At 49.2% G+C, this 12,044-nt stretch overlaps 1 protein-coding gene across 1 annotated transcript; it reads left to right on the top strand.

The window, feature by feature from the left end:
• Nucleotides 1-4,396: 4,396 nt before the first annotated feature.
• LOC149919367 (E3 ubiquitin-protein ligase PHF7-like) lies at nt 4,397-7,580 on the top strand. The gene is made up of 9 exons (XM_090134460.1): nt 4,397-4,479; nt 4,790-4,881; nt 4,966-5,055; nt 5,313-5,437; nt 5,598-5,760; nt 5,852-5,958; nt 6,150-6,263; nt 6,431-6,549; nt 6,715-7,580. Exons 1-9 carry the CDS (start codon nt 4,437-4,439, stop codon nt 7,263-7,265), a joined length of 1,404 nt encoding a protein of 467 aa, XP_089990586.1. The 5' UTR covers nt 4,397-4,436; the 3' UTR covers nt 7,266-7,580.
• Nucleotides 7,581-12,044: the final 4,464 nt, after the last annotated feature.

Raw genomic sequence — 12,044 nt, 5'->3', positions numbered from 1 at the left:
TGTTGTCCTGTACCCCTTCAGTGGCAGTGAGGGAAACTGAGAAGGCCAGGAAAACCCATCTGATAAATACATGTCTGAGAGGCAGGTGCTGTCGTGGGAATTTTGGCTTTTCTGTCCATGGGGAGACTCACAGATAGGTCCCAGCTGTCTCAAAAGGGGAAATGGATCCTGGCCCAGGAGCTGACAGTGCTCACTGAGAGGGCATGGAAGTAGGTATGAAGGGGGGAGGGGATAAAACAAGGCTCACTGGAGACGAGCCCGGGGGGACCATGCCAGAGTTGGGGGTGAGGCCAACAGCTCCGCTCAGCTCAGCTCAAATGCACCTACATCAATGCACACAGTGTGGGCAAGAACACGAGCACTTTGTCACCTGGCTGCAACAGAGTCCAGAGCCTGGACTTAGCGAGCAGTGAAGCAAGGCATCTGGGATCCCTTTCTAAGGAAGGGGACATCAACAAAGCAATTGGTAAAGGGATATGAGCCCTGAAATTCTGGAGATATCCCTTCAAAGAAGATGATCGAATCATAGATCCGGTATGTTATCCAGGCAAGTGACAACCATAGAGGAGAGTGTCAACTATCTGAGAGATTTGTCTGTGCTGCTGGTGAAGTATGACATTAAAGACATGAGGGAGACACAGGTTGGATGTTGGGAGGAAATTCTTTAATTGGAGGGTGGTGACAAAGGGAAGGCGACCAGTGTCTTCTACCTGGACTTGAGCAAGGCTTTTGACATGGTCCCCCACCACATCCTTATCTCCAAATTGGTGGGATGTGGATTTGGTGGGTGGACCACCCGATGGCTAAGGAATTGGTTAGGAAAGGCCACAGACAAAGTGCGGTGGTTAATGGTTCTCTGTCCAGATGGAGGCTGGTAATGAGCGGTGTCCCCCAGGGGTCTGTCCTGGGACCAACGCTCTTTAACATGTTTATCAATGTCATCGACCATGGAATCGAGTGCACCCTCATCAGGTTTGCTGATGACATCAAGCTGAGTGGTGCGTTTGACACAAGTGGAAGGAAGGGATGCCATTCAGAGGGACCTCAACAGACTTGAAAGGTGGGCCCAGGTGAATCTAATGAGGTTCAACACAGTGAAGTGCAAGGTTTTGCACTTGGGCCGGAGGAATCCCAGGCATCCATACAGACTGGAAGCAGCAGTCCTTGAGTGTAGTCCTGCAGAGAAGGACCTGGGGGTCCTGGTGGATGAAAAACTGAACGTGGGCCAGCAATGTGCTCTTGCTGCTAGGAAAGCAAATGGAATCCTGGGCTCCATCAGAAGAGGGGTGACCAGCAGGGACAGGGAGGTGATTGTCCCTCTGTACTCTGCCCTTGTGAGGCCCCATCTGGAGTACTGTGTCCAGGTCTGGAGCCCCCAGTTCAAGAAAGACAGGGAGCTGTTGGAGAGGGTTCAGAAGAGGGCTGCAAAGATGATCAGAGGGCTGGAGCACCTCCCCTACGAAGACAGGCTGAGGAAGCTGGGCTTGTTCAGCCTGGAGGAAAGAAGGCTGCAGGGTGACCTCACTGCAGCCTTTCAGTACCTAAAGGGAACCTATAAACTGGAGGGGAGTCAACTCTTTGAAAGGGTATATAATAGCAGGACAAGCGGAAATGGTTTTAAGTTGAAGGAGGAAAGATTTAGGTTGGATTTCAGGGGGAAGTATTTTATTATGAGAGTGGTGAGGTGCTGGAACAGGCTGCCCAGAGATGTCGCGGATGCCTCTTGTCCCACCTACCATTTACAGGGCAATCGGTCTTACAGAGCAAAAAGCAGAGCTCAATATGCTTTGCCAGAGCTTTCTACTAACAGCTGCATCTTTTGAGGCGGTCACAGATCCTCTGCCACGTTGGCTTTTGAGTTTTTCCAACTCAATTTTGGTGTAGACTTGAAGGAAATCATGCCATGAGTAGGCCAGTTTCCCACCAGTGTCTGTATAAGGGCTGCAGCTTTGACGGTTACAGACAAGCATTTCTTTTGAGCAGGACAAATCCAAACACAGATGCCAGTCATTCCACGATGCCAGCCCGTATCTCACATCTGGTTCTACTTGTCATTGCTGTGTGAGCTTCAGGGTCTTATTTCATTTCTTCTCCAAGTCTTGGAACATCTCACCTTCAGCAGAATTTCCCTAGGGTTGCCTAGTAGAAGTTTTCAGCACTCAGCTTAAATGAGAAATAAAAGAATACTTTAAAAAACAGGAACAAAGAGGAATGTCAAAATTTTGAGAAAGAGGGAACAGGCAGGGTATGTCTTCGGAGAGAGAGAGAAAAATGGCCAACAGGGCACTGGCAGTGAAAAGGCACCAAAGGAAGAGAACTTTCAGCTGAGCTTGTCCGCAGACACAAGAGTTCAAGCACATTCTGGAATGTGCTTGGGCAGTCCAGGGTTCATAAATAGTAAGTCTGGGAGTTTTCTTTCTCTTGTTTCAAGTAAGCTTTGTACTGAATCGCCTATGTGTCTGCAAGTGTGGAAGACTTCTACTTTGTAGCTAAGGTGTGATGCACACCATTAATGTTTTCCCTACTGCCCACAACACAGAAGTAGATTGGAGGAGACGTGCCCTGGGGCAAACGCTGAAGATTAGATGCTCAGCTCATGGCAACGGTATTACAGCAGAGGTGGTTGCCACAGAATCACAGAAAAGCTTGGGTTGGAGGCAACTTTAAAAGCTGAACTAGATCCAACCACTTGCTATGGGCAGGGTTGCCACAATATACGGTTAGAATAGGATGCCATCCAGTGGGGCCTTGAATGCCTCCAGGGATGGAGCATCCACAGCTTCTCTGGGCAATCATAAAGATGCACAAGTTTGGAGCTCATTCAGTTCTCACAGCAGGAGAGGCTGTGACTCCAGGGCATCAGGTATACTGCTCTTGACCAGCTTAAGCTCTCTGAAAAGCTGATTGGTGTCAAAGCTGGCTTTCTAAGCTCCCTCAAGTTGTGCCTCCTTGTCCCCTGAATTTAGCATCGCAGTGAACACGAGGATCTTCTCAGCTGTCTAAGGGGACCCCCAGTGCTCAGCTAGGTAAGCAGAGTTCACAAACCAGGCTCTGATTCCCAGTGCCTGCTGCCCATGGATGCAAAGCTATTGGAAATGCATGGCAGCTGCCCAGAGAAGCTGTATCCCAGGGCAATCAGGGTTTTGGTGTTTTTTTCCTTGTTTTTTTTTTTTTTTTTTCCTTTTATTTCCTTGCATTTCAGTTTTTAGAGATGGAAGACAAAATATGTACAGGAGCAGGTGCAGCCCAGCAGCAGCCATAGAAAAGTGTGCAAACTCATCCCATTCTACAGCCCTGTTCTTCCTTCCCACGACTGCTGGTTTTGTTGCAGGCTGTATCTTAAAGCTCTGATTTCTTTTTCTATGTGACTATTTTTTTAACCATGCCAGTGAAGATCTTTACAATGAGGGCTGTCCTGTACTTAGACAAAGGAAGGTAAAAGAGAAAAATAAATTTTCCTGTGGGAAGAGTATTATTCCCAAGCATATATCATGATAACAAAATGTTGGTTGTGCTGAGAATTTGGAGACAAATCAAAGCCGGCAAAATGCAATGAACAAATGGAGAACTCCGTTGTAGTAGCAGTTAGGACAAAGAAGGTGACGGATGAAGAATGAGAGATTCAAAGTTCTCACCTTCACACATCCACACATTGCCGCTAAAGAGGCTGCAGTACAGAATCACAGAACTGTAGGGGTTGGAAGAGACCTCTGGTGATCATCATGTCCACCCCCCTGCCAGGGCAGGTTCAGCAGCCTGCACAGGTCGGCATCCAGATTGGGCCGTCCCCACCATGCCCACTAAACCATGTCCCTCACTGCTACATCTTCATGTTTCCTGCACGCCTCCAGGAACGGTGACTTCACTGCCTCCCTGGGCACCTTGTTCCAGTGCATTTCCACTCACAAACCTCTGAGTGAAGTATTTCCTCTAAGAGTTAATCTAATCTCCTTTTTCAGATTAAAACCATTCCACCTTGTCCTATGCCTATCAAACCACATAGAAAGTCACCCACCACACTCGTTAGATACCAAATATGCTGTTGACTTGCAAATGTTTACTAGACTCTCTAGAAACCAAGACTGGACTCAGGCAAGAAATGCTAATGTGGCTCCGGGGCTGCAGCCTTGGCCAAGGGACAGCTCTGCTCCTGGCTCTGGCCGGGGGAGCAGTGCCAGCAGGTTGAGGGAAGACATAATTCCTGACCTGGCTCTGCGATGCCTGCCAGAGCCTCTGCTCTCTTGCCTGGGGACCCACGCCCACACCCCCACTGAGGTGGTGACCATGGTGTCACAGTGGGTGTCACAGAGCGACCATTGTGACGCGTGAAGCTTGGAGCAGAGCAAGGGCTGCCGGGCTCAGGCCGAGTGTCAGTGCGGCCTGGTGAGGCGCGGAGAGTGCAGGGACTCTCACAGTGTTCACTGTTGACGCACATCATGTCCAATAGGAAGAGGAAGGCCTCCAGCTCGGAGGAGCCAGGTGAGATCAAAGCAGCCCTGAGCACAGCTCCTGCCAACAGGCAGAGGAGTGCTGAGGGTCTGCCTGCGGATGGGAGGCGAGGAAGGGGCAGGCAGGGACTCTCCAACTGTTGCAAGGCAGGGTCCCTCTGCTCCTTGGCAAGGGGGTTCCAGCATGGGCTGTGACTGCCCGCTGGCACTGTTGGGCCTGCCATGGCCCCTTCCCCTCCACCGCCTCCAGCCAGCACGGCAGGCACAGAGCAGGACCTTGAGGACAGCCCTCAGGGACACCCGGCCCCGCCAGGTGCTCACATTCGTTCTCTCTTCTGCAGTGTGTGTGCTGTGTCACCGAGCGGATGTCGACCCAAACATCTGCGGGCACACATTTTTTGCGAGTGGAATTTACGTCCATGAGTTCTGCTTGGTGAGTTCTCCCACGGGCTCCTTCCAGATTCCTGCCAGAGATGCTCATTTCCATTCTGACCTGATGGTATCCTGTTGTTTTCAGACCTTTGCCAACATTGTTCCTGATGGGTTGGGAATTGAGGACCTCCCCCTTGCTGTCGTCAGACACGCAGTCAAGCAGGCAAACCAGAAGGTGAGGACCTGGGTGGAGCGGGGTGTTTTGTGCCAGGACAGGCTCATACCATCTTAGTCTGGACCCAAAGAGAGCAGAGGCCCTTCCAAACAGCTCCAGAACAAGTCCTGCCGTAGGAGATGAGCCCTGTCTACCAGGCATCTTTGTAGAGTGTGACCCAGCAGTGTCCACATCCCGTGTCCTGCCCAGAGGTGTGGGGCTGGCCACGGAGGCCCTGAACCTGCCGCTGATGGTTCTGCTCTGCTCTTTCTTTCCAGCAATGCTGTGTTTGTGGCGAGAGGGGAGCTGCCATCAGCTGCGCAGAGAGCAGTTGTGAACGAAGCTTCCATCTGCCCTGCGCCATGGATGGGGAATGTGTCACCCAATTCTTTGGGCCATGCAGGTAAGGGCTGTCAGCAGCAGCCAAGCCAGTGAGAAACCCACAGCGACACCTCCCAGCAGGCTGCCAGAGCCAGAGCCAAGGCCTGGGTCTGCTTCTGGGTCCTGTGCCCTCCTCGCAGCACTTCTCACCGTGCCCCATCCCTTCTTCCATCTTCCCCCAGGTCCTACTGCTGGGAGCACCGCCCTCAGCAGGAAATTGAGGAAGCTCCAGCAGAAGACACCAACTGCCTCATCTGCTTTGAGCCTGTGGGGTACACCGTGTCCTACTACACCATGGTGTGCCCAGCATGCACACATGCCTGGTTCCACAGGGGCTGTATCCAGGTAGGAGCCCTCTCCTCACCCTGCAGGCGTGCTTGGTGCTCAGCTACACAAGGCTCTGCTCACGCTCACTCTACTTGTGATTCTCCTGCAGCAACTGGCCTTGAATACCGGCATTTTGAGCTTCCAGTGCCCCAGTTGCCGAGACATCATTCAGTTTTTTAGAGAAATGGCCATCCATGGGATCCAAATCCCATTCAGGTTGGTGTCCTTCTGCCCAGTTCTGCTGGCGTTAAGGCTGCAGTGCTAGGCCTGCCCGGGCTGTCTCATGAGCATGTGCTCCAGCTTCATGGAGAAGCTGGAAATGGAGTTGGGGCGGATGTGTTGGGATAACCTTGGAACTTATACTGGGGACAGTGGAGGATCATCACTTTCTCTCCTTTCTTCGGCAGACCACCATCATGGGAGGACGATGATGCATATGCATCGCTGCAAGAGAGACACAGGCGCTGCGATGTCAGCAAGTGCCTTCACCCAGGAGGAAGGGAGCAGGCAGAGGAAGAGGGGTGAGTTACCTCAGCAGTTCTCTGGTCTCCATGGAGGATCTCAGCCTCACCACAGCTTGGGGGTTTTCCCCTGACTGAGCACTGAGGACTGAGCACCAGAGATGTGCTGGGCACTCCCTGGCTTGGCTCTATTGTCCTCACAGACACAACCCCTTTTGCTTCCCCAGGCCCTGGCAGCTGATCCTATGCAGCTCCTGTGCTGCTCAAGGCACTCACCGGCGCTGCTCCTCCTTGGCAGACACCACAGACAGCTGGGAGTGCGACAGCTGTGCTGGCCTGGGCACCGGTAAGATGCAAACAGGCGCATGTCCCTGGGCTGGTTCCAGGCAAGGGCTGGCACTGGGAGCTCAGGGCGGCCTTGCCCTTGTCTCTGTGCTCCATGAGGGATGAGAGCCTGTCGCAGCTTGGGGCTGCAGGTTCATCCTGCTGACTTTCCTGCCTTCCCTTACAGCCTCCAGCACAAACATGGAGCTCGCTGGCCCCAGCAGTGCCAGCCAGGAGGGACTGAGGCCATCCCACAGCTCCTCAGTGCCTGAAAACATCAGCTCGGCATCCACCAGCCAGGCAGCATTGGGCCTGTCCCACAGTTCCCAGCTGCCTGGGCACAGTGGCCATCCCAGTGAGCCCGAGTCGGAGCTCCGCCCGCTTTCACGCGAGGCTCGGGATTTCTCTGGGCAGCGCCGAGGGCGCCAAAGAAGCAGACGGACACCTGCCCCAGGTGCTGAGAGCAGCTCGCAGACCTCCACCAGACACAGGGCATCGGGGTCCTGCACAGAGTCCCCAGCAGCTGCTCACACAGTGCGTCCCAGGCGGCGGCGGTCGGGCCAGACGAGAAGCCGCTCCCCATTACACCGTCAGGCCTCAAGTTCACAAAGCCGCCCCAGAAGACAACGTGGCAACAGGCAGATGCCCTCGAGGGAGCCCTCGCTGCCTGACGACAGACAACAGCCCAGACAGCAAGGACGGCCCCGCACACGAAGCCGTCTCCATGTGGGTCAATAGGCTTCAAATTCCCACAGCCGGCCCTGAAGAGACCATGAGCAGGAGCCATCCCAAACACCGAGACGCTTCCGAGTCCATCTTCGGAACAAACATCACCGCAGCCAGCATCAAACATCTGCATAGGAGAAGCCGTATTCCATTCCCAACTGCTGGCTCTGGTCCCCAGCAGCCAACACAATAAAGCTGGGTGACCTCCTACTCATTTGTCAGCTTCATTGTTGGCTGCTTTTCCTGAAGTGGGCAGAGATAGAGATCTCAACCACAGGGTTCCTTCCTCCCCGTTGCCTTCCCAGACCTTCCTCCACGTGGGCCAATCCAGGCTGTGCTGGGTTCTGGCCCCACCTTGGGGGAGAGAGAGTGTCCAAAATCCTCATGGACAATCGCTGCTCTGACAGGCGCAGCTCTGGGGTTGTTTCTGGGCGTGGGGGTGCCACCGTGTTCAGGGTACACGTCAGCCTCGGGGCTGCTTCCAGCTGCCTCAGAGCTGGGGCTTTCCTCCTGCACGTGGGCAGTGCTGTCAGGTCTGAGGGCACTCTGGTTCTGTACAGTATCAGTCACTCACAGACACGAGACTAAATAAAATGGCTGCAAAAGTCAGCTTGTTTAGTAAGGAAAGAAACTCCTAGGGTGGAGATGGAAGAAGGGGATGAGAACAAAGCCGGGCTGTCACGAGAAATCTGTGGGAAAGAAGTGGGAATGAGCGCAGGGAGAGTCAGGGAGCTCCTGCAGTCCCCTCAGGTTGGAAGTCCCACAGCTCTGAGGTGCTGTGGGTGGAGCTGGAAGTGATGGTGGCCAAACCCCAACGTACAAAGGCTGTTCTCAGGGAGCACAACTGTCAGCAGTGTGGGTGAGCAGAGCTGGCCAAGTGTGGTCCAGGGCACCAGATATACCACTCTTGACCTTCTTAAGTTCTCTGAAAAGCTGACTGATATCAAAGTTGTTTTCCTAAGCTCTCTTGAATTTTGCCTCCTCGTCCCTTGAATTTTGCTTCTGGAGTTAACACAAAGATCCTCTAAGTTGTCTAAAGAGAAGCCCATTTCTCAGCTGCGTTAGGACAGGCTCTGATTATTGATGATAAATAGGTATTGATTTTCTGATCCTGTGTTTGATCCCTGGGGAAGCTTTGCAAATGTTGTTGTATTTAGGAACTCATCTGACACACAGATAATCGAAGCTGAAAGTTGTCAATTGATAAATGAGGTCTTATTTCCTGAAACTTGTCATTTAGTAAATGTGATTAAGTGAGCATGCTTATCCATATCCGTAGAAAGATGCCCATAAATGTTTCATAAAATATTTAAGTATCTGTCATAAGGCATTTTTTCCCATAGATATTTCAGATGGGAAATCCTGACTATGCTGTAGCAATGCTCCACAATGGATTACAGCATGAAGAGAGTGTGCCATCACAAGAGAAAACTTCACCACATAGGTTCTGCAGAGACTCGGTTGGATTCTTACTGGGGATCAGCAAGAAGGTGCTGAGCAGCTACCTTTAGCTTGTTGCTTAGACTGCATTCCCAGGCAATGACATTCATGCCTCTGCCATGGAATTCCTCTTGCATGAGTCATATCTAAAAGTCCTTGGGATCAAGGTACACGAGGTGCCTGTTTATCCATAATTGCCTTAAGGGCAGCCTATATCAACTACTTAGATACAGAAGGGAAGGCTGCTACAGTGAATTTGGGTGTGAACTTGTGGATGAGATGGTCCTTATTTGTCGGGAAGTCTCTGCATCAGAGAGCATTATCTCTGACTACAACAGGTGTTAACTGTCTCTCTTCATTTCAGCCTGTGGGCTTGTTTTATTCTGTTTTCAGCAGGGAACATATTACATCAATTATATAATTTCTAGATGTGTATGTCTGTATCAGAGTGTGGTGTAGACAGGAGTGTGAGTTGGAAACCCATACCAAACCAAAGAGGTGAAACAAAGAGTGGTGGCTGAAGGATGTAGGGCATGAAAAAGGGAAGAGATGTGACAGCAGTGGGGAGTCCCATAGGGAGGTCAGGGTGGTTTTTCCAGGGAAGCCAGCACAGCCACATTCCATAAGGGTACAAAGTGGGTTTGTCTCTCACATGAGCGGGTATTTCCTCTCTGTAAACAAAGAGCATATTGTGCACTTGCTGCATCTGTGCTAAACATACAAGAAAATATTCCAGTTTTCTTTTTTGTTCATCAGAAAGCTATTGGCTAAGGCAAAAATAATTTTAAAAATCATTTATTTCTTCAGAAAATGTGAGAGTGCTTGTCCTTGCTTCTGTCTGTTTCCATCCATCCTTAAATTGGCCAGTATAAACACATATTTTCTAGCGAGGTCTGTTTAGTGGCATGCAGTAAAAATTGATTTATTGCTCATTTTCTTCTTACTGTTGTTCAATTGCTCCAGCTCTTGATACCACTTAAAGTGGATATAAGCTCTTGGTAACCACTGTGCACCACTGATGTTACAGTTCTTCTTGGAGAAAAAGCTTTCATTACACCATGTGCCTTTCTCATGAAATTATAATCCCTTTGGGCTCTTGGAGAAAAACTTCCCATGGACACACATTTAGGGCTTGGTTTAAGAAGACTGAAAGCAGTGTAGATCCAATACAGAGAAACTGATACATGCAGGAATTAATGTTATCATGTGAGTCATGACCCTATGGAGGAACTTCTGCTCCCAAGACTTAGTTTTTGTTTGAATTTGGAAGCTTCTCACATTTTCTGTGTTTCTTGCATTTAGGATGCTTCTCACCTGAGGGTCAAAACCAAGGGATTTGAAGAGTATTATTGTCCCAGGGAACAGGTTTCATTGCAATGGAGGCAGGGAATACTCAGATGTTGAAGCTAGGAAGTCTCGGGCACATATGTAACATTTGCTATGTACCCAGGAGTGAATAATCCTTCCAGCCAACTCCCCTACAGTGATTTTCTCCACTGATTGCAAAGGGAAATGATACTTCAAAGGCAGATATCTAAGTATATCCTAGATCATACAGATTAATATAGTCTAAAACATTTTCCAGATTTCTTTGAAGGAACCTTTAGTCTCTCAATGATTTTAAAAATCATATTTACCATTACATTCTTTAGGATTCTCTTGGGAAGATAGTTTCCTACTACAATGTTATCTGGCTTGGATCTCCTATCTCTTGTCACACTTAACAAAGTGCTGTAGGAAGTAACACTGCTGTGTTGCTTTTATGTTTTCCATCATCTCTGATACAGCTGGTTGTTCTAAAGCTTCATACATAATGCATGTCATGTCTTAAAGAGCCCTGTAAACAACTGTACAATTGTAGAGGTTTTTGAACTCTACTAGCCTTCAGCTACTGGCTAGAAAAAGGCATTTGAGAAGATAGCATTAAAACTACCAGGTGAAATGAAAAATGAGGAGGCGGAATGGTCTAATGATGAGTTATTGGGCTGTGACCAGTCACCTGGCAAAGACACCTCTCTGTGCCTTAAACCTGAGAGTGCTGAAGCTAATCCTTTTTTAAATTGTACTGTAAATTTGTGGTTTGCCCTGACAAGGGCCACCTTTCTGAGAATTTTCCAAACAGTCCAAGGGAAATACTACTCCTTTCCCACTGAGTATGAATTTGCACTGTCTCCTTTGAAAATTACAAGTTTGCTGCACAAACACCTTTGAATGACTTTGCATGTCTTTTCAGTCATTATAGTGTATTCTGCCTTTTGCTCTAGCAGAGTGCTTCAAAACAATTGGAAGAGCATCTGCCAGGAGGTGGGGTCCTATCTGTAGATAGAAAGTATTCCTTGTGGATTGATTTTTTAAATGTTTGTGCTGAAAATGAAGTTCATTTTAAAGCCTGTCATGTAGAAAAGAAAATTAATTATCTACTTCTCTTCTCTGTGCTGTCATGTTGATCAAATTGCTCTGTGTCTCCATGGATATAGCTCACCTATCTCATCACGCTGCTTGGCTGAGCACAAGTCATAGAATCACAGAGTTATAGAATATCCCTAAGTATCACTGAGTCCAAATCCTGGCTCCATAAAAGGCCAGCCAAAATCCAAACCCTACTTCTGAGAGCATTGTGCATAGGCTTTTTGAACTCTGGCAGCTTGGGGCTGTGACCATTATCCTGGGGAGCCTTTCTGTGCCTACCACCCTCTGGTGAAGAATATCTTTCTTGCAATTCAACCTGAACCTTTCCTAGTCATTTCATAGGAACAGAAGAGCATAAGAGTCAATTGTCCAGACTCAGAAGGAAACAGACAGTGCAGACTGACTTGCTCATAGAATCACAGAATGACTTGGGTTGGAAGTGACCTCAAAGATCATCCAGTTCCAGCTCTCTTGCTGTGGACAGGATTGCCAACCACTAATTCAGGCACTAGATCAGGAAGGCCAGGATCCCCTCCCATCTAATTTGGCCTTGAACACCCCAACAACCTTCTCTCCCTCTTTGTCTGCTCTGCCTTACTGTCCAGAAGGTTTTCCTAGTGCAATTAGGGATGGTCATGCTAAAAAAATCCCTTTCTCCATTGGTTCTAAATGTGTGAAACTTGTTGCTTAACATATAATTATGCTTTGATTAACCTTGCTAAAAGACATCATTAAAAACCTGGTAAAGTTTGTAGGTATACTTCTTGTAAAGCCAAATGGGAGCTAAGAGCAATGTCAATAAAGACTGCATGGTGCTGATGGAGGAATCACAGAATCATAGAATCACCAAGGTTGGAAAAGACCTTCATGATCATCCAGTCCAATCATCCACCTATCACCAATAGTTCTCACTAAACCATGTCCCTCAACACAAAATCCAAA

This window comes from Phasianus colchicus, chromosome 1 (assembly GCF_987193195.1).
Source record: "Phasianus colchicus chromosome 1, bPhaCol1.hap1.1, whole genome shotgun sequence".
NCBI lineage: Eukaryota > Metazoa > Chordata > Aves > Galliformes > Phasianidae > Phasianus > Phasianus colchicus.
Note: the sequence above shows the minus strand (reverse complement) of the source record. Positions and strands in the feature narration are given on the sequence as shown.